Source organism: Chrysoperla carnea, chromosome 2 (assembly GCF_905475395.1).
Source record: "Chrysoperla carnea chromosome 2, inChrCarn1.1, whole genome shotgun sequence".
Lineage (NCBI taxonomy): Eukaryota > Metazoa > Arthropoda > Insecta > Neuroptera > Chrysopidae > Chrysoperla > Chrysoperla carnea.
Genome location: NC_058338.1, coordinates 81,926,277 through 81,951,637, shown reverse-complemented (window position 1 = coordinate 81,951,637; position 25,361 = coordinate 81,926,277). Strand labels below are relative to the sequence as shown.

Sequence of the window (25,361 nt, the reverse complement as noted above, 5' to 3'; positions counted from 1 at the left end):
AGTGATCGTTAAAGTAGTCCGGCTGTTTGTCCCTTGATCACAATAATCACAGTTTTGGGGCTTCTAGGCGACAAAATTTTCAATTATTTCATTTTAAAATTGTGATTTTTAACACAATACCTTATGGAAGAACTCACGATAATGTTAATTGCACAAAAATTAATCGGTGATTGAGCTTTAAAAAACTTTGGTTTTTGACACTTTTACGCTATTTTTAGAGCATTTTATACATTTACAATTAACGCACCTGATTTGCTGTGAATGATGCAACTCCAACAATTAATACGCATCGTGTAACGTATGCAAAAAACCGTTGACCACTTATTATTGGACTTGCTTGTTTAATATCGTACATAAATGATCCATTCAAAAATGTATACAAAATTAATAAAGCATTCACAGCACAACTAATTGTACAAACCAATAAATGATAATTAAAACAGCAATTTAACAATTCTAATGCATAACAATATGTCGATAACATTTATGAATTAAATTAATTCGATACAAATTATTTTTATTAATTTGTTTTAAATTTTTATTTACAAAATAAAATCGAGTTCCAAGTAAATAACATAAAATTATAAATTCAAGCTCACATAAATTTGTTATTAAACTTTTAAAAATATTAGTTATTAAAAGTAATGAAACAGTAATTTTTGGAATTGTATTAATTAAAATATAAACTAAAGCAAAATAAACATATATTGTTATGATAATCCAAAATGCTCTTGAAATAAATTTAATATTATTTTTCATAAAATTAATATTAAAATTGATTTGTATCAATTGTTCGTCTGCTTTATTCCATATTTTTAATAGTTTAGTTAAATATTTTGGTAAATAAATTAATGATAATAATCGACATGTAATTAATTGCATTGATTTTAATGCTTGATGCAAAAATATCAAATAATATTTGTACGTAAAAACTTGAGACGAATATGCATTGTATATTCTTACTAAAGTTTCATGCAGTTGTTTTGGTAATAATACAAAATCAATAATAGTGATCGTTAATAGAAGAATCATGTAAATTAATTTAAATTTATTAATTTTTATTGTATTGTTATCATATGATAATATTGTTATGCCAAATATTGTTGTTAATTTATTAAAACTTTGACATATTTTATAAATTGTTAAGTTTTTGTACTCTAAGCCAAACATTTTGTTCGATTTCGTATAAAATAAGATTGCTAAATGTGTAAATGTTTTATATTTTATTTTTACAATATTTTATCATTAATTTTTATCAAATTCAATAAAATAGTATTTATTATAAAATAAGCTTTTATATCTAATAATATACTTAAAGATCTGCATTGTATAAATTTAATGGGCTTTGCACAAAAACATAGGTAAAATATTGATTAAAACCTTGAAAAAAAAAATTTTTCTTTTTTTTTTTTTTCGACGAAAATGGAAATGATAGTTTTAAAGTTACAATCAATTATAAACAAACTTTTCAAAAGAGAAACGAAAACGCCCGACAAAAAAATGTCGTAAAAGATCGTGTTACGTCATAATGTTAATTAATAATTATATACAGTGTATACTATTCAATTAACATTATTACGTCACTACGATGTTTTACGAACACTTTTTTGTCGAGCGTTTTCGTTTCTCTTTTGAAAAGTTCTTTTAAAACTGCCCGTTACTTTAAAATAATCATGAAAAAGTAAAAACAATTTTGTTATAAAACTTATATATGATATTTCCATTTTTGTAAAAAAAAAATTTGGTTCAAAATCTCAATTACCTATAATTATGGAATCTTACTTCTTAAATAATGAGACTGCGAAAGTTCTTAATTTTGTTATGAATTCAAAGCTTAAAACTGGACACATATTGATAAAAGTTTTTTTTTTGAAAATGATAACATTTTTGAAAGCACTTATTGGCTAAAAATCTACATTTATTGGGACTTCTACATATACCACCATGTAAAAAGTGTCGTTTTTAATAATTAATTTCTCGTAAACCGTATAGAGAATCGACTTGAAATTTATACAGAATACGTATGAAATTATTATTAATTACTTAACACACAAAACTTAATTTTCATATCAGTTTTTGGATCCAATGAATCATTAAAGAAATAGGATTTCGTTAATTTTCGTTTGAAATTTTGAGAATTTCTCAATTGATATTAGTCAAATTGAAATGTTTATATCAAATAAGAAAATTTATAGTAATTTGAAAAAAAGATAATTTGCATTTTTATGAAGGGCATTAGCTACTTTTTACTACAATAAGTTAACTAATTCTTATTGGAATATACAGAGTAGGACACTTTAATCTATAGTGGCTAACAGCTCGTTTTCTTATTAAGCAATCAAAAAATACCTTAAATAAAAGTTGCACAGTTTGACAGGGGACATCATGTTCTGACATGAGATTGGACCTAGTTCTTCGGGTTGCTTTAATAGCCAATTTAGATGCTAAACGTTAAGAGATGGAATAACAGTTTAAATTAGAAAGCTGGTAATAAAAAAAACTAATATTTTTATTCTAAAATATTTTTTCGAAAATTGTCAGCTTTCGTAGGAAATGCGACTAAAAAATATTTCATTATTACAATAAATCGAACGAAAACACGCTAGGCAAGAAAAAATGCTTTAGCCAAAAGTTGTCAAGGGCAAAAGAAAACATTCATCTGTGTCCATGGCTTTGATCTACAATTCTTAATAAACTTTAAGCGCATTTTCTTTCGATTAATTACAATAATGGTATATTTTTAAGTCGCATTTCCTCCGAAAGCTAACGTTTTTCTGATTTAAAGTGTTAAGTATTTCATCTTTTACCGTTTACATCTAAATTGGCTATTAAAGCAGTCCGAAGATATAGGTTCAATCTGATGTCGGAACATGGTGTCCCCCATCAAATTCTACAATTTTTGTTGAAGTTATTTTTTGATTGGTTAACTGCTAAACGAACTATTAACCATTATAAATTCAAATGGCCCACCCTCTATATTTCCAGCGGGTGAGTGTATATGATTCAATAGATAATAAAATTAAACGCACCTGATTTGCAGTGAATGATGCAACTCCGACGATTAAAACGCATCGTATAACGTATGCAAAAAACCGTTGAAAACTATTTATTTGACTTATTTGACTAGTCTCAAAAACATATGAACCATTTATGATAAAGTATAAAATCAAAGCAGCATTTATAGCACAACTAATTATACAAACCAACAAATGATAATTAAAACAGCAATTTAACAATTCTAATGCATAACAATATTGACGATAACATTTATGAATTAAATTAATTCGATACAAATTATTTTTATTGATTTGTTTTAAATTTTTATTTACAAAATAAAATCGAGTTCCAAGTAAATAACATAAAATTATAAATTCAAGCTCACATAAATTTGATATTAAACTGTTAGTAACATCAACTATTGAAATTAATGAAACGGCAATTTTTGGAATTGTATTAATTAAAATATAAACTAAAGCAAAATAAACATATATTGTTATGATAATCCAAAATGCTCTTGAAATAAATTTAATATTATTTTTCATAAAATTAATATTAAAATTGATTTGTATCAATTGTTCGTCTGCTTTATTCCATATTTTTAATAGTTTAGTTAAATATTTTGGTAAATAAATTAATGATAATAATCGACATGTAATTAATTGCAATAATTTTAATGCTTGATTCAAAAATATCAAATAATATTTGTACGTAAAAACTTTAGGCGAATTTGCATTGTACATTCTTATAGTTTGATGCAGTTGTTTTGGTAATAATACAAAACCTATAATAGTGATCGTTAATAGAAGAATCGTGTATTTTAATTTAAATTTATTAATTTTTATTGTATTGTTATCATATGATAGTATTGTTATGCCAAATATTGTTGTTAATTTATTAAAATTTTGACATATTTTATAAATTGTTAAGTTTTTGTATTCTAAGCCAAACATTTTGTTCGATTTCGTATACAATAAGATTGCTAAATGTGAAAATGTTTTATATTTTATTTTTAAAATATGTTTATCATTTATTTCAATCAAATTCAATAAAATAGTATTTATAATAAAAGCTTATTGTTATAGGTATAAATTTTCTTTGAAAATCCTTTATTTTCTATACACGTAATTGTGTACACATTTTTTACCGAATGTTGAGACATTTCGTTTATTATTAAATTTCCAGCAATTTTCTATCTTCGAACGCAAAAAAAGGCTTTGTAAGAATTGTTAATTTCTATAATAAAAATAATAAAATAAAGATTTAAAATTTACTATAAAATCTTATACAGGATATCTACTTAAGTTGGCTACAAAAGAAAAACTTTTTTATTATAAGGTTTACGGAAAAATTATTATTTATAAAAATTTCTGCCTTCGAAAATATTAATTTGAAAAAGTTTGGCGGTCTTGAGAAATTTATTTTTTCAAATCTGTAATAATTTTTGTATTTTTACTTTTTTTGTAAGTGTTACTGTAATTTGTTGATAATATTTTACATATTTATTTTTAACTTTGTGTAAAATGTTTGTAATGTGTTATATGAATAAATTTAACTACTGACGATGATTACGTTGCAATCGAAATATCAATATTTAGCGAAATGTAAATGTGTTGTATGTTTTTTTAATTGTATTTTTTAAATAGAATTTCTTAATATATAATAATAAGAGAAATTGATAATAAGAGAAACGGTTCAAGAAATCACTACCGTGAATAGTTGGCGCTAAATATTAATATTTAAAAAAAAAAATATATATATATATATATAAAATTGAGGCACTTCCCCCTCTTTTTTGTAAGGATTTTGTGCAATTACATTCAGTACGTGATACTGAAACTATTTAAATAACAAGTGAAAACAAACAATTGACTGAGATAATTGTTGAAATACCATGTATAGACAGTGTTGATTACAATACATACATGTCACACATACATTACTGATATTCCCATATAATACATGCTATACAATTTGCGCCTAATTTTCGCTCTCACGGGTAAACAGTGATGTTTATTTAAACAAAAGTTGTTTATTTTTTATAAGGAACATTTTTCACATAAACTTTCTTCTAAAAGTTTATATCTCTAAAAGTTTACAAGATGGGTCCTACGGGCCTATGTTGCTCATTTACGTTCTCTACCTCACTTTTTACATCCTTAGCACGATTTATAATTTCAGCTTGATATCTCTTTTCGTTTTTGATTTATCGTATTGTCAGACGGACAGGCAGACAACCGAAAATGGACTAATTAGATAATTTTATAAACACCTATACCAGAATTTTTTCATAGCATCAATATTTTTAAGCGTTACAAACTTGGAATAAACTTAGTATACCTTGATATATATTACATATATACATGGTATTAAAAAAAGTAACTCCTGTAATTTAGTGCAGAAAAATATTCTCTGTTGTCTGAAGTAGTTAGTAAATTTGAATTTTTTTTTTTTGAGTTATTAAATTATAATTGAGTTTTTTATTTTTGTTCCAGATACCAGTAAAGATCCAAAACTAAACCCATTTCCAAATTGGTCCGCACATAAATTGCCAAAATCAATCAACTACAACGATTCAACAGATATTACCGAAGATCCTCCAGAAATTGTATCACCATTTCGTGTACGCGCCGATAAATATGGACGTTTATGGGTATTAGATACAGGTGTGGCAAATCTATTAGGTAACGATACAGTTGTGTACACTTCAACTCAATTATTAATCTACAATTTACGTAACGATAATTTATTACGACGATACGTTTTACCATCCGATCAAGTACATAAAAATTCATTTTTCGCTAATATTGCTGTGGAAGATACCGATTACGATGATACCTACGCTTATTTAGGAGATTTATCTTCACCTGGCTTAGTGATATACTCGTTTAAAACTGGAACATCATGGCGTATTACCCACCACTATTTCCATATTGATCCATTGGCTGGCGATTTTAATGTAAATGGTTTAAAATTCCAATGGACTGATGCATTATTTGGTTTAGCACTAAGTGCTCCTGATACCGATGGTTTTAGTACATTATACTTCCACCCAATGGCAAGTACAAATGAATTTGCTGTTTCAACTCGTATTTTACGCAATGAAACTGCTGCCGGTAACAGTTTTCATGAGTTTAAGCTGTTAGGAAATCGTGGACCAAATGGACAATCAGCTGTATCGTTTTTGGATAAAAATTCAAGTGTACTATTTTATTCGTTGGTAAATTTAAATGCGGTAGCTTGTTGGCGTACGAGTAACCCTAGTTATACAATGGAATCTCAAGGACGCATTTTTATGAGTAACGTGACAATGGTATATGCAAATGATATTAAAGTTGATATGTTAGGTAATTTATGGGTGTTATCAAATCGTTTGCCACAATTTATGTACTCAAAACTGAATCCAGCAGATGTGAATTTCCGTGTATTAACTAATACGGTCAAGGATGCTATCCGTGGAACGGCTTGTGATAGTAAATTAATAGTTCCAATTAATAACCGTAATGCAATTATAAATAACAATAATTCGGGTAATCACTTACTATCGATACATATTGGCATAATTCTTTTAGTAAGTGGATTGATTGGTAAATTATTCTAGACATAATATTGAATTTGGCGTCGATACTAGAATTTGAATACCACCTGAAAAATGCTCGGAACTACAATGGAATGATGATATCATGGTAGCTGTTTTAGTTTATATTTTGATATTCAAAATAATTTTAAGATATTCAATAAACTCATATATTAGCTAGGGAGGCGATTTTTTAATCGTTTGTCAGAAGTTGAAAATAGTTTTCACTATAAAAAACACGAATATTATAACAATAAGAGTTTATCAATAATCATTAGTACAGTATTCAAACTTTACTTCCTCAACATTTTACGTTATATTTAAATATCAAACATGGCATTATAAAATATGCAACAAGCAGTGATTTAGGTAGAATGGAAATAACTTGTAAATAAAGAGTAAAAGCAAAATTTTGTAATTTTGTCTGTAAAAAAATTTATTTCCATTTTACTTGAAAACAAACGGATGGACAATCGGTCACTCGATTGTTTATCTTATTCATATAGTAACTAATATGGAAATCAACATATTATTATTTCAAGAATCTGAGTGTCAATAAAACAACATCTCCACTGCTTCTAGAAGTTTTTCTGTTCTTTTTGTCACTTTAGAACCCAAGTCTTTGTTCTTTTAGAATTTTTTTTGTTTGTCTCCAACGACCTGAATTTATTAAAAACTAGCTTTGCGAGGCTCACATGCCTATCTTGATCTTATGTGCATATCTATACCGTCTTCAACTATAAAATAAATTTGGCTTTTGTTTGCTTAACACCATCATGCACTTTGTCTATCTAGAAATAGTTTGAAAACCTTTCGAAAACTCGAACTTAGAAATATTTCCAAAAATAAATTATTTAAAATTGTATTTTCTAAGGTATAGTTATTAAAAATTTCAAAAACGGTATGCTTTATAAACTTTGTTAATTTTCTTCAAAATATGTATTGCCCATTTTATGTATAAGTTTTATTAATGAGCGAGTTATTATAATTAAAAAGACAAAAATTTATTTTCCGTTCTTCAAATTTTGTCTTTCAATATTTTTTAAATGGTTAGATTATAGTGGAAAAGTGCCAGACCCCTCCTTTGTAGAACGTTCAATTTTCTACAAAAATATGTGTTGAGATTTGCTATACGTTCAGTAAATGGTAGGGTATGCATTTTTCCATAACAAATTGAAAACTTTGGTGAGGAGAACCTTCCTGTTAATATTAATATCTCATATTTGGAGATAATTTTCTAGTGGTGCAATTTTTTCGGTATTGAAAATAAAAGAAAATTGTCGATTGTTTTGACCATTAACCCAAGTGTAAATGCCGATGCACTCCCCTGAAAGTACTCCCAGCGGCGCTCATGACACCGTTTCTTCATAATTCAAGATTGTAAATCGCGTTAATGGTTACATCGATTTAAAAAACACGTAAAATGTAAGGACAGTTTTACTAAAAAATTATTTCACTATTTATAACTATCGAAATTATCACTACTTCTCTAGCTAATTTAAGATTTTTAATTATTTCATGTGAGTATTTTTCAGCCAATTTTGATGGAACACTTAATACTTTGCTTATTCAATTTTGCTATGAATGTAATTATACCACAAAAGTGTGATTCTAAAACTCTGGCATATCGGCAAATTTTTTTTTTAAACTTTATTATATATCAAAAAAAAAGTATGAGTATTTCAAAATAATTTGTGCAATATTTCTTATTCTAAAATTTTAATTTCAATTTTTTTTTTAATGATTTATTTGTCAATTATTATTTAACACAATGTGAATAAATTACAAAATTACAATTTAACATCACATGATAAGCATATTAATTTAAAGAAGTACATTTCTTACGTCCTAAATTTTACAAATCGGATTTGTTTGTTTAAAAATTTTTTGATAATGAAAATGATTCTAAAGTGAATTATTTAAGAGGAAATTGTATTTTACCCATACAATTCATAAGCTTACAGGACCGAAAGGATCGTTTCATTCCAAACGATAATATTAGAAAAATAAGATGGCTGCACGGTTTTGTGATTATTGATCATTTTATGTGAGATTCTTCGATCAGAATCATTATGTATGAAAGTTTGCATGTAATTTCCGCACTCAATAAGTTTTTTAAAAGTTGCGAGAAAAGAGAGTTTTAAATACCTAAACGCAATATCCAAGAGAAAAATTGAAAAAAATTGGATTACGCTAGGTTAAATATATAGAGGGTAAAGGGTAAGGAGAATCGACTCTGTATAATAAGTGTTCGAGAAATCGAGAGAAATTAAGATGGCGTTACTGTAGCTAAAGTTCTAAATATGAAAGGAAGCGCCACTAGCATAAAATATACACTGTACTGACCTTGAGTGCGGGCTTTACATACCGCCAAGTGTGTTATTTGAATAAAATATTATTGATATAATTAATTGAATAAAATATTACTTAAAACATTTTGTAATATAAAGATTAATACTTAACCGATTTTTATTAATTAATATTCAATAAAATGCATAAAACATATTTAAAAATTATTTTTAAAACAATTATGTAAATTTTTATGAATTTAGTATAATAAGTAGTTTGCAATTTATTGTACATTCCGCTTGTATAGAATTAATTATTTTTTAATTTAATTGTAAAAAAAAAAAAAAGAAGAAAGAAATTATATAAACAAAAAGACACGACGCTTTTTTTAAGTTACAAAAATTTAATTAAAATAATTGTTAATTAATTAAATTATAATTTATATATATTTACACTTGTGAAATTTTTTTTATATATATATTTTATAAAATTGTTATGTATTTGTTTAATTTAGTACAAATTTAATACAATTTTTTTTAAGTTATCATTTTTATGATTATTTCTAATTTCGATAAATAGTTGCTCGATTTTGTTGTATTTACCAAAAAAAAAAAAAAAAATAAATACTGAAAAGGATCCCATATTTGAATTATTTAACCTATGGATTAGATCCCATTTAAGGTAGTACGAATACAAAGGCAATTTTAGATTTAGGGTTGAAATTATTTGTACCTTATTTTTTGGTGATGAATTTTGTTATAACTAATGAATAAGAATAAAATTTTTCGATATCCGCTTTGGTTTTCGAAATAGCAAAAGTTAAATAATTAAACAAAGTTTTCAATTTTCGATATTTTGAAAATTATTCCAGATGCCGAAAAATTGTATTATCACTTTTCGCCCGATTGACAAGTTGTAACAATTCACCATCAATATGTAATTCAACAATTTATTCAGTCAATTGTTTTTTATATTGGTGTTGTGAAGGATCATTTTAAGTTTTATCTGCCTGACGTAGCTGAAAAAATGATTATAAATAGTCAATGGAATAAAGTTCTAAAATCGGGTCAACTGCGTTTTGTTGCATTCAATTCATAAGGGTATCTACAAACTTTTTCACAACAAAAGTGCCTACAAACTATGTCAACAATCACCTCGTCTCTAGGAGCTTTACGAGAATATGTAACATATTTTGTCCTTGGGCGTCCCCCATTCGCCCACCCTGGGTACCAGGTATTTCGGAGACCATTTTCATACTGATATTCATGTTCAACGGCCATGATAACTCCCGAATAACGAGTTTTGGCGAAATTTGTACATATTCTCGTAATAAACTCCAAGAGGCTATTTTCGTTGTGTTATTCAAGTTCAGCGGCCCCAAAACCAAAATTAGGCTCATTTCCATCGATTCTTAGTTTTCAGTTTTTCATTTCTCCGTCATCACTTTTATTCGTAAGGTTTGTAGACGCTCTTACGAATTTCCACATCTAAAATAAAAAACAAGCATGTTTTAAAAACTGAAAAATATACTGTTGTAGAACCGAAACAAGTAGAAATGGGAAGGTTTCTTTAGGAATTCAAAAAGAAGGAGCTTTTATTTTATGTAATTTAAATTTATTAATATTGTTTGTTACATTTTTTAAAATTATAAACAAGCCACCATACACGATGATGTTGCTGCGGTATTCCAATTTTTTTTTTATAAGTTTATGAAAACAATTATTACCTATCGCCATCAAAGTTCAGTTAAGATATCCCCTCATAGTCATGGATGCAACTTGTGGTTATGGTTAATGGTAACAAAAAAATTATTCCTTTTCATTTTTTGTACAAATGCTTTTATAAAACCAGCTTGATTAGCGCCCGCTTCGCTGTGCTTAAAAGTAAAGACCATCGCGTTATAGCCTCCAACTTCCCTTGCTCTCGCATATCCGCTTTCCATAACACTCGCAATTGGGTTAATGATTGTTTTACATAGGTAAAATATTATATACAGAATTCAATTTTTTTTAATGTTATATAGTAGTTGATTCATTGTATAAGAACAGGTGGCCATGAATTGAATATCGTACACAATTTTAAGAAATCTTTATTCTATTGTTCAAAATGATACTCATAGATGGCGTAGTGAAATGTCATAGATTAAATTTAATTTTTTTAATATATCTTTTTAAATTATAACTCCTGTGTTATTCTGATTTATGCGTTATATTATTGTACAGTTTCATTCAAATAAACATACAAACAAACAAACATTCTTACTTTCACATTTATAATATATAGTGATGTCACTCTGGTGTTAGGGAATAAAGCAGCAGACTCGTTGGCGAAGAGAAATCGTCTCAAAGGCCTCTTTCACCTGAACCTGTCATGCTCACAGCAAGATGCTCTGTAATTTACCGAATCAAAGAATGGTTACGACAAGCCCATCTTGATAACTGGGACTTTGCGCAGGGGATGCGATAGGCCAAACTGTGTATAGCCACAGCTAGACCATTCGACTGTGCCCGTCTGAAACTTACTAGAGCACAGTTGAGAAGGGTGGTGGTACTCTTGACAGGACACTGTCGATTGAACTATCACCTTCATAACATGGGGATCTCTAATGATTCCACTTGTAGAGCCTGTATGGAGGATTACGAAACCTCCATACATGTTATTTGCATCTGCAGAAATCTGCAAGACTTTAGATTCAGAATATTCGGGTCCGAAACCTAGGATCCATAAATTCTGGGAGAGATCCCGACGGAGAAGGTCTGGTCTCGACAAAATCATTTAGCTTCATTCGATTTTAATAACGCCTCCTACCCGAAGACGTCTCGTCCTCGGGTGATAGGTCGTTCTTAAAGAGGGGACAGAGAACTCTTGGCCTAGGTGCTAGAAACCCACTTAGGGTACCCCTCGTTTGCTTTATTATTATTATATATAGGGAAATGGATAAATTACTTCACTTGACATCATTCACTGACGATTTTATTTTGTTACAATATTGTTTGTGCTTTTTATCGACCGTGAATACGTTTTTAAATTACTTCTATGGATATAGCTTTTATTACCAATATCAAATTTTGTTTCTCCACTATGAAATCGTTGATGTGTAATTAAATCACTTTGTTGCTCATATTTAATATTACAAATATTACATGTAAATGGTTTTTCTTCACTTTGGATACATTTATGTTGAACTAAAGAAATTCGTTTATTAAATCCTATATTACAAATATCACATGAAAATGATTTTTCTTCACTATGTATCCGTTTATGTTGAACTAAATATCTTTTTAGACTAAATGTTTTATTACAAATACTACATGAAAATGATTTTTCTTCACTATGTATCCGTTTATGTGCAGCTAAAGTACTCTGTTGACTAAATGATTTATCACAAATATCACATGAAAATGATTTTTCTTCACTATGAATCTGTTTATGTAGAACTAAATATCTTTTTAGACTAAATGTTTTATTACAAATACTACATGAAAATGGTTTTTCTTCACTATGTATTCCTTTATGTTGAGCTAAAGTACGTTGTTGAGTAAATGATTTATTACAAATATCACATGAAAATGGTTTTTCTCCACTATGAAGTCGTTTATGTAAAATTAAAGAATTTTGTTGTTTAAATGTTTTATTACACATATCACATGAAAATTTTTCATCACTATGTATCCGTTTATGTTGATTTAAATTAATTTTATGATAAAATGTTTTCTTACAAATGTCACATGAAAATGGTTTTTCTCCGCTATGAATCCGTTTATGTTGAACTAAATAATATCGTTTATTATATCTTTTATTACAAATATCACATGTAAATGATTTTTTTTCTAAAGCAGTTTCATCTAATATTTCATTTTTAATAATTATTTCTGTATGTAATTCTTTTTCAAGTTTAATATTTTCATAATTAATTGTGCACAATTGGTTATCGTTTTCACGAACTGGTTCATGTTTAACGCTCACAACACTATCAATATAATTACTGTCTTCTTCTGGTATTTCACTTTTAATTCGTCCATTATTAATCAGTACTTCTGTATGTAATTCTTTTTCAAGTTTGATATGTTCGTAATTAATTGTGCACAATTGGTTATCGTTTTCACGAACTGGTTCATGTTTAACACTCAGAATCACAACACTATCAATATAATTACTGTCTCCTTCTGGTATTTCACTTTTAATTCGTCCATTATTAATCATTACTTCTGTATGTAATTCTTTTTCAAGTTTAATATGTTCGTAATTAATTGTACACAATTGGTTATCGTTTTCACGACTTGGTTCATGTTTAACACTTACAACACTATCAATATCATTGCTGTCTTCTTCTGGTATTTCATTTTTAATTCGTCCATCTTCTATTGTAACGTAGTTATCTAACGTTTCATTTTTATTAATAATTACTTCTGTATGTAATTCTTTTTCAAGTTTAATATTTTCTTCAATGACAAGCAAATGATTATTTGTATCAACAAATGAATTATTTGTCATTTTTTAAATATTTAATAATATCTCTAAAACTTATTTATTTGAGGTTCAAGAACAGAGAATATATCGGTAAAGGTGTCTCTGTTCAAGAATCAATTCTGCTTTAAAAATTGAATCCAGGTTATGTAAATGTTAACAAATTTAAATTCACAGACGTCAGAAATATACTTTAGATCTTTTGAGACACTTTGAGGATACTTAATGGAGGGTAGGGCGAAAAGACACTATTGTGTCTATTTTTTTTAATTTCTTATTTTAATAAAAATCATGTAAGCTCTTATTCGCCATGGGAACTGATTCTAGCGCAGTCTAGTGGTAGAAAATAGAAGCTGTCTATGACAAGTCAAATTTCAACAGAAATAAGAGTACAAACGTGTCAAAAGTTTAAATAATTTATTTATTTTTTTTATTATCAAAATATAAATAAACAATTCAATCATAGCCATGCATAAATTTGACTTGTCATAGACAGTTTCTATTTTCTATTTCTACCACTAGACAGCGCTAGAATCAGTTCCCATGGTGATTATTCGACATTGCTTTCTATACAGCGTGTTTCAATAATTAACGCAATCAATGGCATCTATCTATGTTTTATCTATGATCATTTGTTTATTTTATACACTTGTTATACCTTCTGTATACTGTATAAGAAATATATATCAAGGTATACTAAGTTTAGTCCCAAGCTTGAAACGCTTAAAAATATTTATACTACGAACAAAACTTTGATATAGATGTTCATAAAATCACCTAAAGAGTCCATTGGTCCATTTATCAACTGTCAACTCGATAACTCAAAAACGAAAAGAGATTTCAAGCAGGAATTTAGATAAATAGCATTTGATCAATTACAGTTGGTATCGGCACCCTAATATCATCCTCTCGCGAGACGCTTGTGTAGATCAAAATATCGCCATTAAAAATAATGTAAGCACCAGTAAGCACTGAATTGCTCAGAATGGAACTGATATTCAACACTGCATATACAGGCTGTTTCAATAATTAACTCAGGATGCATTCCACTAAGCACACGCAACTTGTTTTAGTCTGCCATTCATTTTAAAAAAAAGACAAGGCTGTTCAATACACTAAAAATTTATTGTCAAACGGTTTTCTTCTGTACAAACTTCAACATAACAATATTAGTAAAAATAAATATTGTTACATTAAAGTTTGTACACAAGAAAACCGTCTGCCAATAAATTTTTGGTGTATATTTGAACAGACTCCTCTTTTATTCAATTGAGGCAGACTGTAAAAAGTTGTTCTCTTTGTTTTACAAATAAATGTTAATTAAAACACCCGCGTCTCATTTTACTCACATTCCTTCATCAACCTGAAACCTTCACCCATTGAAAACCGGCCCCGAGAATTGCATTGCTTATTGCCCCCCACATGGCTGATACGACCCTGGAGGGGGGGGTGTCGTAAAGACAGCTAAGATAGATGTGGTGACAAGATTAAATGATATCTATACACGGAATTTACTTGTAGATGAAACGAAAATATATTTTTTGGTCCCTATAATTTATAACATTACAAAATAAATTAAGTAAAATTATTTATTGTAGTAATTATTTATACATTTTGATACAATTTAGACAACAGAAACTACGTTTAGCTTATTCAAAAAAATTGTATGAATATTTGGTGAATTTGATAATTGAAAACCTAGGAACCCATACGTTAAGTAAGGTTTCAAGTTTTCAACAAAAATTATAAAAAATAATAAATAAAATTATATATTTCATATTCATTTGTAACTCTGAACGTAGTTATCAATAACTTAACGTAATTCAGTATAAAAATAAGATTTATAAAAATAATATCGCCAATCTCTGTTTGTCGAAAATGAAAGATCTATTTCTTAGAAAATGTAAACTGGTCAGAAATCATAATCAAAATAATACTTCAGGAAGTATAGCAGTATTGAAGCCATAACAACTTTCGTAAAATATTTAAGTTGGTATTACTGGTAAATATGTGATCCGCAATATTTCAAAATATTTTGAGTAAACAAACACACATTTACCTTTTATTTTACCATACAGGCCAAGTGGAGGAGGTGGGGGTTCGAATCCGGGCAACAGCGGTCTAATCAATTATAAATTAAGTAAATTGATTACACTGTCGTTGATTGAATAAGAACTAAGTAACCGACTTCACCTTGAATAGAATAAATATTATTTTAAATAGAATAAAGATTAAAAGATAATGATGTGGGCGGTTTCTGTTATAGACGTATGTTTGAGAAACAGAGGTTAAATCTCATTTTTATTTATTTATTAAAAAATATTTTTTAATGGTAAATATGCCGCAAATAAGAAGGAATAGACGATAAATATTTACCGGAATTTATTTTCCCCTTAAATTTCCCCTAAATATGACTGTTACTCGAAAAACAAGGGCAAACCCCCAAGTTGACAAATTTTTTTTAAACTGCATTAAATCATATTGAAATCCAACAAAAAATACGTTTTTATTGGTGTTTTTTACTATAGATGATGAACCGTGCCCATTTTACATACATAAACCATTTCCGGAGAATTTGAACAAAAAGACAAGAGCCCGTGTATTTTTGCATAACTTTAATTAATTATATCTCTTAAACGATACGGTAAAAAATTCAAATTTATTTAAAATATTAGTTAACTGTGATGCTTGAGACTGCTATACTACCTTAAAGAGAGGTAATACCGTAAAAGTAATCGTTAATAACCATTACTATTTATAATTGACGATTCTAAAATCGCTTGTTTTAATAATGGATCTAATTCAGTACGGCATAAAGAATGGCATGGCCCATGCGTAATATGTAAAATATTTGCTGATTCTTGAAGGTATTTTAATGCTTCTGATGATTTATTTTCATAAACTAATATTTTTCCCAATTTTAAATACAATAATCCAAGCATTGGATGAATTTCACCGTAATAATACCTACAAAAAAAAAATTAATAAATTTAATAATAAATTGAAAAACCGGTCTAGATGCGACTCGAAAGGTCCACAGGACTGACTTCCCAGTGGAAAGGGTAAAAAATTGCGACCCCAGCGGGAGCTTCGCCCCTGGCACCCCCTATGACTTTAAAACCATATAAATGATAAGTGATAATAGTGACACTTATACAATTTTTCATTCGGTAAAAAAAAACGGCTTGACCGATTTTGCTCAAAACCTAATCAGGTCTAAGTTACATAATTATACAAAATTGAATCCGAACATACATACATACATACATGTGTACACACGGACATCCTTTTAAAAACCATACTATTCGACTCTAAAGGTCTTGAAACGTGGAGATATGTCTAAATTTTCAATTTGCAAAATCGGATCCATTACAATAACTATCAAACTGGGAAGTTAATAATAATTGATGAAAATGCCTTCATCAATGGTTCACTTCAGGCAGTAGGTGAGTAGTCCTGTTAGCGTGTTAGCAGACACAGTGTATTAATTAAATAAAAATACTTACTTGTAGCCATCTATTAGTTGTTTTCCAAAGAAAATAGCATCTGACCATCGTCCTAACTCAATACAACTTTCTAATGCTGTATCTAAAGTTTTCACATGTAATAAATTAAGTTTATAAAAAACATTTTTCTGTTTTCCCAAGCATAATTTGCACACATCTAAATCTAATTATTTAATAGGAAAATTGTTCGTAATGGTTTTTCAAAAAATTTCTTAAACATTATCGAGGTTCATTTATTCTAAACATTACATCTTAGTTATAAGGATGTACGAGCACCTAGACAATTTTAAATAAAAAGCTTGATTTTATTTATATGAAGTTGGACTAATTCTAAGTCATTTCTGAAAATTTTAGGGAAGGTTGTCCGATTATTTAAATAAATAAATGACTTCAAAAGTAGGCATATTTAACATTGGGTTTACAGTAAAACGGTAGATGGATTATATGTTTTCATAAATTTCTCCAAAAGTAGTCGATGGAAACAAAAAAAAAAAACTATTTAAATTAAAGTGAAAACCTTAATAAATTATTGAAAAAAAAAAAAATCGATGTATCAGACTAATTAAGCATGTATGAGCATGGTAGTGGGGACACAAATTAAAAAAAAAAAAATATTTTTTCAATTTTGATGGTGAATTATGTAATAATTTGACAATATAAGACGTAGTATGAATAAAATTTTTCGATATCTGGACTAATTTTCAAAATATCGAAAATTGAAGATTTTGTTTAATTATTTAGGTAAATATCGAAAAATTTAATTATTTTTTTCGTCTACATTCATGAAGTCATAACAAAATTTATCATAAAAGTTGAAAATAAGGTACAAACAATTTCAACCCTAAATCTAAAATTGCCTTGGTGCTCGTACTATCTTAATAGACCACAAGAGTAATTGTTAAAAAGGATACACGCCATTGATTTTTGTTCCATTGTTTTCAATTGCATTTCCGTAAATTCTTCGACACTTCGATAATTATCAATATATTTTTTACCAATTTCTGCATTACATGCAGAACATTTTTGTGAATTATCATCCTTTTTACTTCCATTATTATTCATAATAATTGGTGCAGTACAATCTTTATTTGGACACACACCACTAAACATTATTAAATTTTGACCATCATGTAAACATCGTGGACATTTACACAAGAAATAATATGATTGTTGTAAAGCTTCTTGGCGTCCGAATGGTGAATTTAACACGTCAATGTAACTTATGAATATCTGTTTAAAGGGAAAAGTAATATAATGTTTACAAAACAATTAATTCTTAAATATTTAAGGTATTTCTAACGAGACTAAACGTAGTTCTGCACGAGATATTCGATAGTGGTAGCTTTCAACGACATAAAGTTGTAAAAGACTTGTAAAAGCATTAACCGTTTCTGTTAGCTGCTATAATTTTGAAAACAAAGCTAGATATATGCGTACATAAATAACAATAGGATGTAATTAACCTTTTAATTTACGAAAAAACAGTAAACAGAGATTATTTTTTGTCGAATATTTAGGGATTTACCTCAAAATTAATGGATTTAAGGTTTTGAAGCCAAACATTCTAAATATGACGCTCTGTAGGTTTATACAGGAGCAAATAACATGTATGTAGACTCCACTGTCCTCTATACAGGCCCTAGAAGTGGGATCATCAGAGATCACCATGTTATGAAAGTGGTCTTGCCAAAAATCCACCATATTTTTAAGCCATGCTCCCATGCCAGTCCCTAATTTAAGACATAGTAATTATAATTTAATTTCTTCTTGCCACACTAGAGCGTAGTTGAGAAGAGCGTTAAGGGATTCTTGACAGGACACTATCGATTTAACTACCACCTTCATAACATGAGGATCTCTGATGTTCCCAATCGTAAGACATGTATGGAGGGCAATGGAAACTCAAAACATGTTATTTACACCTGCATAAGCCTGCAGTGCGTTAAGTTTAGTAGGTTTGCTTCGAAAACTTGAATCCATCAATTTTCAGAATAATCCCGACGGATAATCCCGACGGATAAGTTCTGCTTCTTTCATCTGCTTAAAATAGCATCTCTTACCTGAAGAGGTCTCTCCTTCCGGTTGCAGATTGTTCTCAAGAAGAGAACCATAGAGACCCTATTTTAGACCCTATTATGTATTATTATTATTATTCTTACCTCTTGCCAATTTAATGAAGGCAAAGATTTTACAGTTCGAATATTAATTGTGGTTCCTTTAAAAACTGCAACAGCACTAGGATCACACGAATGATCGATAATTGATGCTGCCAAATATAATCCAGTACCAACACTATTCATTTCAGGATCCAAAATATTATAAGAATTAATACACATCTATAACAAAAATTGAGAAATCTTTTTTATGAAGGATATATAAAGGAAATTTCCTTCTTCGCGGCCATTAATTTCAGCAATATTATTTTATTATTTCAGAAAATTGTACATACACAATCAATTTTCCATACTATAATTTATTGTTAGGTGTTTTCAGAAAGGAATACTTCCTTATTTTACCATTTAAAGGAAAACCATCCTGGTGGAAAAATATTTGAAGAAAGAATTAGAAGCCTTAGAAACTCTGAAAGTTTTAGGAACTCTAAATAGCTGTTAGTCAGAGTGTCTAAAACTTTTTCAGAGTTTCTAAGACTTATTATTTCTTCGAATATTTTTTCCACCAGGGTATCTACGAAAAGAAAACCATTTTCTTTTTAAATCACTTACCCTTCCATATATTCCCATTAATTCAGCTGAATTTGGAATAGTTATATTTTTTAAATATTCAAATAAAACCGCACACATTGATGTAAAATGCTCTTGCCTTTTTTGTTCAATTTTGATATCCGAATAATCTAAAAATTTGGACACAGAAATTATTTGCTTTTCAATATTTTTTATTACAAAAATATACTTACGTGACATAAGATCTTTAAATTTTCGAAATTTATTTTCCGAATAGTAAGATTTTTCATGATCACCGCCCTTTTGCAATTTTAATATTAAACGTGCCATTAATCGCGCTGAATCTGGTAATATTTTTGGTGCGATTTGTTTTAAATTTGAACATTCCAGTTTATGTAAAGACCAAGCTTCCCTTTGACAATTTCGATTACAATAATATACATATTGGCAGACGGAACATTTCAACACTTTCCCCCTTAAATTAAAATAAAAATTTATTTGAAAATAATGATAATCGTTTAGTTCTGGCAATCAGCAAACAAAGTAATTTTTGAATCCCAATACGTGCTTTTACAGAGGACAGTGGAACATACTTTTGAACCTATTTTATACTACATAATTTTTGGGAGAGATATGGATCAGAACTCAATGCTAACAGAATTTAAAAAACAAAAACACGAGTTTCAACATGCGTTTTTTGCAGAAATAGGTTCGTAAAATGTTCAGTTACAGAAATATAAAAAATGCGCGATGATAATGGGTAGAACAAAAACAGAAGGCCTTAACAACTGAAAAGCAATGAAAATAATATATTCCTTGAAAAAAATTTTATTAGAACATAAAATAAATTTTTCACTACTTTCTAGATTTCCCAGGTTAAGAAAAACGAATTTAAAAAAAATTACAATTTTAAATGGTTTTAATCGTTCGTCTGTTTTTGAGATGTTTTGAAAATAAATCATTTTTAATCGTTCAGTGAGAAACTATATATTACCGTTTAAAGCGATTCATAATTTACATCGTTCTATATCATTTTTAATCGTAAAAAGTGGATTTTTAGTATCGCCATTCGATATAGAATTATTAAAAATGATTCGAAAATTGGAATTGTATTTCCAATTTCCAAGAAAAGTGCAGATTTTTTATCGTATTTCTGATTTTGATTTTTATCGTATGAATTTCTGATTTCGCCGACGATTTGAAACTTTTAAAATGATTCAAAAATTTGAATCGTTGTATATCATTTTTAATCGTTAAACAAATACCCTGTATAGAAAGTGTTGAATATCAGTGCTCGCAACATTTTCAATAAATTAGAAAAGTTTAAAAAACCAGCACAATTTTGTAGAATCTTTTTTCGTTTTTGAGAATCTTTAAGAAGATCACTAGTTGAAGTTACCTGCAGATTTTCAACTTCCTAGCTTTTATAGTTTTGGAGAAAATGGACACCAAAGTTTTGTTCTAATTTGCGCTCTAGAGGGTAAACAATGGTATTTACGAAAAAATTTTTTACATTTAAACTTTTGTTCTATTTTTAACTGTTTACAAGATGGGTCCTACGAATCCAAGATCCAGTTGACCTATGTTGCTCATTTGCGAACTCAAATTCATTTATTAGGTCCTCAGCACGCTATAAAAATTTCAGCTTGATATATCTGTTCATTTTTGAGCTATCGTATTGACGGACGGGCAGACGGACAGCCGGAAATGAACTACTTAGATGATTTTATGAACATCTATACCAAAATTTTGTTCGAAGCTTCAATATTTCTAAGCGTTACAAATTCAAACAAAAATTAGCTATATATATAAAATTGGCATATATTTCAAGATATAACAAAGATGCAAAATTAATGTTTCACTATTTTCTGAGAAAAAACGCATGATGGGCATAGGAAATTTGTTTAGAATGATAGCTACTCAATTAGTCTTCTAGGCTAATATATTATTCGGATAAGGGCATTTTCACAAAATCATGTGTATAGAGTGTCTCGGGTTGAGTTAGTTGGATCCATTTAATCTAGGTTTGGGTTATTTTTATGAAAATATGACTCACGCTATAGACCCGCTTATGTACGCAAATAATCACCTGTAATATTTATAAGGATAGTCCTTTTAAATTTTTAGCCAGACCTTAAAATCTAACTGAGCATTTTCTTACATTACGTAAGTCAATAAAACTAAGTTATATAATAATAAAAATTATATAATAAATCTAAAAAAAAAAAGCGAAAACTTAACACAAAATGATAGTTGGTGATAGCACTAAAAATAAAGAAAATAAATTTGATTACCTTTCCAAACAATGATCACATGCTTCTGTACGTAATTTAGATTTTAAAACAAATACAAAAGGTTGTTCGGTTAAAATTGTTGTACCCGGTTTAATAGAACCAATCGATTTATTTTTCATATTTTCAATTTTTAAACTATTCATAACGTTGTATAATAGATTACGATAACCGGTCGGTCAGTGAACGTAAGAACGTTAGAAGAGAGAGTGATATTAATATTTAAAGTCTCTGTATTATTGAATATTTCATAACTAATATAAAATCCCCTTGGAAGTGGATTTTATTTTTAGTTGAATACCGTGAAATAACAGTCTGTTTATTCAGGTACTTGAATAGTTATTACAGCAGATTTACTTTTGATTAATGCATTTATTCGTTAATCATAATTTTGGGCACCTGCAGATACCTAGAAGTGAAAACAAATCTAATGATATTTTTAGTTTAAAAGATCTTTTAACTACGTAGAACATGTGTTGATATAGAGATTTTTAGTGACGACAAATATCATAACCTTCGATTTCGATATTCATACGTTTTGTTGTTGTTTTTTATTTTTTAAATGTTCACCTTGAACGTCATGTTACATGTTTTGACATTTTAAACAATTGGCAACATTCAACAATTGAAACTCATGACTGAATATGGGGGCGTTCATGAAGTTAATAATAGTTATATAATTCAAATGGTTACATAATATAATTTTTTATTTAGAAATTTATGTATTTGTTTTGGGCAGTATATAAAATATTATTTAAGTAAAAAAAATCTCGTATATTTCTATTTTTGTCAACCAAAACAATATTATAAATATTAAGAAAAAATAAAGTAAATAGTAAATTTCTTCTCATCGCTTCCACCATATTTTACAACCTTTTACTGCACTAAAAATTAGAAAATATTGTTTAACCTGAATAACCATATATGACTATTTGTAAAAACTTAAGGGGTTCCGAACCATTCTGCGTATATTAAATAGAGCCCCTCAAGCTTTTACATAGTTATATCTAATCTAATTGTACCATCGAATTATAATGCTGTTCAATATTTGTGTTTGTTCAATGTTTTATGATCAGTTTTTCCATAATTAAATATTTAAATAAATGTGCTTCAAGTAATTTAAAATAAAAGCTGCTCAGAAATATCGAATTTATCTGAATATGAAACAAATAATCAAAAAATATGTTTTTCTACTGAACTCCGGAGAATTTTTCTTGATATCGCAAGTTGGGAGAGACTACTTAATTTCGGGGAGTGCCAACCCTGCCTACCCAGTATATTGAAGCATCAGTTGGTCAGTTAATAAAGGTGTATTTTCATGCTACCGATTGACGCTAAGTTTGAGCGTCAAATTCGATCACGTGGTCAGTTTAGATCGTGCTGCCACCTGAAAAAAAACTTTAACCTAAACAAATAGTTTTTTATTATCAGGATTAATTTTGACAGTACTGGCTAAACAAATTTATATTAAACTATTAAATAGATAGTCAAATAGAGCACATATAATTATTTTACGCTTAACTTTTTTTTTTATTTGATTCCACAATTAATAATAATATTTACCAGCCATTATGGATACAGTTGTTTACTTATTATTGGCATGTGTTTCATTAAAAATGAGGTTAGGGAATTACTATTAGTATATATATCTCGAGATATCGACTTTCTATATTAATAAACTTTTTTGTCGCTGATTTATACGATTTGATGCTGGATATAACTCTAATTTTTTCAACTAGGTGGTACCCTAATTTCACGCTCAAAATTAGTGTCAATCCACTTCATGAGGTTACATCATTAGAAACGTAACCATTGTAACTATAGTTTCTAGAATTGTATTTCCAAAACGCATTTAAATGTAAATAAATGAGGTCTATAGACCTTTTCATTTCAATTACGATTCTATATTGTTTCGGACAGACAGTAATAAGTTGGGCAAAGATACAAGATATTTGTTATTCATTTTATCAAATTAGTTTTTTAACAAACTGTCCAAAACAAAAGGTAATCACATTTTTAAATGAAAAGGTCTATTCGAACATTAAACTTTTGTAGTAAAATTCGACATCCATCAATAGAGATCAGTAAAGTTATGTAATTCGAAAACTGCACCGTTGCTAAGCAAAAATTTGAAGAAAATAAATTTAAAAGGAATATAATAAAAATTTCCAGTAAAAAAAATATGAACAAAATAATATTGACAAGAATAAATTCACAACTCAAAAAATCATGATCATTCACAATAATTACGGTCCTGTACATTGTTTATAGAAAATAGTGAATGAAGCACATGAAGAGAAGAACAAATGGATGTGGAAAATGAAGTGAAGTGAAGTTATTGATAATTACTTATGTCATAACATGTAATAATAATAGATAGCGCATTATTGGTAGTAATGAACTAGAGTGATTATTTGTGTCAGTATTCTTGTGTTTATATTTATAATATAATTTTTCAAATCGAATCAAGGTCTATGAATCGAACATGGATATTGTTGAATTAGTTAATAATTTACGTGGTAATTTTCATTTGTTAAATACTGAAGAATGGATAACAAAATTAATCGATACATTCAGTCTGCGACAGGTATCAAATATTCATAATTTATTTTTCTATTGTTTATTTATCAATTTGGGAAATTTTTTGTTTTCATTATAATCTATGTTAAAAAAAAAAAAAAAAAAAACAAACCATGTGATAAAAAAAATACAATAACATCAATTATTATTCATAAATCTTATCTATTCATTTTAATGATAAATAATAAGTGTTTTTTAATATTAATCATTTTGAAGAAAAAAAAAAACTAGTAAAGAAATAGTTCAAAGATCTATTGGAACATTGTCAATAATTATTCATTAACACATTGTATTATTGACTAATTGTTGCTTGTTTTTGTTTATAAATACATTCATGGATTATATTATTGTGTTGCAGAGTATTTTTGTATTACTATTTGCAATAATTGCAGCAACGATTACCGCTGTACTAATATGGCATCGGAAATGGAAATTAAGAGGTAATTATATGATTTTTTTTATAATTATCTTGAAAGGAATAACAAAGGAAGAATGTTAAATTACTTGGGCTGGGTTAGATTATACTATTATAGTAAAACGAACTTATAAAATTTACACAGATACTTTGTAAGGCGATTAAATTGTTGAAGTTTACGAAACTCCTTAAAAGATAAAACGAAGATGGATAAAATTAATTTTAGATTTCCTAGAATTAATGTAATTGATCGAAAAATTATAAAAATATCGTCGAATGTGTTAAAAACCATAGCAAAAAGGGCAGTTCAAATCGAAAAAGTCTTTTTGAAAATACATTAATTGATCTATTAACAAATTTAAAATTAGCAAAATTGAATTATTTAATTTGTAATCTAGTGAATTAAATATTTACGTGCTATTTTTATCAGTAATCCGATTACAAAATTCACTTGTAATTTGTAATCAACATTTGATTAAGATTCTGTAATCTTAACAGCCTTGACCCTTCTAAATTAAAATATATGACAGATTATTATAGGATAATGACATGAATCGT

General features: G+C 28.0%; 4 protein-coding genes across 6 annotated transcripts in view; 2 read left to right on the top strand and 2 right to left on the bottom strand.

Moving 5' to 3' along the window:
• Positions 1–23,760, top strand: part of LOC123293862 (protein yellow) — a 45,367-nt gene extending 21,607 nt beyond the window's left edge. The window contains exons 2-4 of one of the 2 annotated variants that reach the window (XR_006535056.1): positions 5,493–7,125; positions 11,274–11,277; positions 23,750–23,760. Coding sequence is in view for 1 of the 2 variants with exons in the window: in XM_044874821.1 (XP_044730756.1) it covers positions 5,493–6,598 (1,106 nt within the window). In the remaining variant the exon portion in view is untranslated. Of the gene's footprint in view, positions 1–5,492; positions 7,136–11,273; positions 11,278–23,749 lie in introns of those variants that run through there. The other variant, XM_044874821.1, reaches the window with a different exon arrangement.
• On the bottom strand, positions 11,837–14,710 carry LOC123292985 (zinc finger protein 271-like). Its single transcript, XM_044873699.1, has 4 exons — positions 14,680–14,710; positions 12,850–13,242; positions 12,172–12,384; positions 11,837–12,072 (listed from the first exon to the last, which is right to left on the bottom strand). The coding sequence occupies exons 1-4, from the start codon at positions 14,708–14,710 to the stop codon at positions 11,837–11,839; spliced, it is 873 nt and encodes a 290-aa protein (XP_044729634.1).
• LOC123293863 (histone-lysine N-methyltransferase SMYD3) lies at positions 15,013–22,281 on the bottom strand. Its single transcript, XM_044874822.1, has 7 exons — positions 21,812–22,281; positions 19,751–19,992; positions 19,560–19,687; positions 18,996–19,172; positions 17,748–18,066; positions 16,837–16,999; positions 15,013–16,297 (listed from the first exon to the last, which is right to left on the bottom strand). Exons 1-7 carry the CDS (start codon positions 21,952–21,954, stop codon positions 16,069–16,071), a joined length of 1,401 nt encoding a protein of 466 aa, XP_044730757.1. The 5' UTR covers positions 21,955–22,281; the 3' UTR covers positions 15,013–16,068.
• A 451-nt stretch (positions 23,761–24,211) lies between the features above and the next one.
• Positions 24,212–25,361, top strand: part of LOC123293965 (neuropathy target esterase sws) — a 37,932-nt gene continuing 36,782 nt past the window's right edge. For both annotated transcript variants that reach the window (XM_044874977.1, XM_044874976.1), the window contains exons 1-2: positions 24,212–24,395; positions 24,747–24,828. In XM_044874977.1, coding sequence (XP_044730912.1) covers positions 24,294–24,395; positions 24,747–24,828 — 184 coding nt within the window. In that variant the 5' untranslated portion in view covers positions 24,212–24,293. The remainder of the gene's footprint in view (positions 24,396–24,746; positions 24,829–25,361) is intronic.

Excerpts from the sequence above, each read along its gene's own strand:
- LOC123292985 (XM_044873699.1), bottom strand. The coding sequence starts at position 14,710 with ATGGGTGAAGGTTTCAGGTTGATGAAGGAAT. Across the intron at positions 13,243-14,679 it reads TTTCAGGTTGATGAAGGAAT|ATAACTACGTTACAATAGAA; the intron begins GTGAGTAAAATG and ends ATGAAACGTTAG. Across the intron at positions 12,073-12,171 it reads AGAAAAATCATTTTCATGTA|GATTTAATAAACGAATTTCT; the intron begins GTATTTGTAATA and ends TTTGTAATATAG.
- LOC123293863 (XM_044874822.1), bottom strand. The coding sequence starts at position 21,954 with ATGAATAGTTTAAAAATTGAAAATATGAAAAATAAATCGATTGGTTCT. Across the intron at positions 19,688-19,750 it reads ATTTAAAGATCTTATGTCAC|ATTATTCGGATATCAAAATT; the intron begins GTAAGTATATTT and ends CCAAATTTTTAG. Across the intron at positions 19,173-19,559 it reads TAATGGGAATATATGGAAGG|ATGTGTATTAATTCTTATAA; the intron begins GTAAGTGATTTA and ends TTTTTGTTATAG.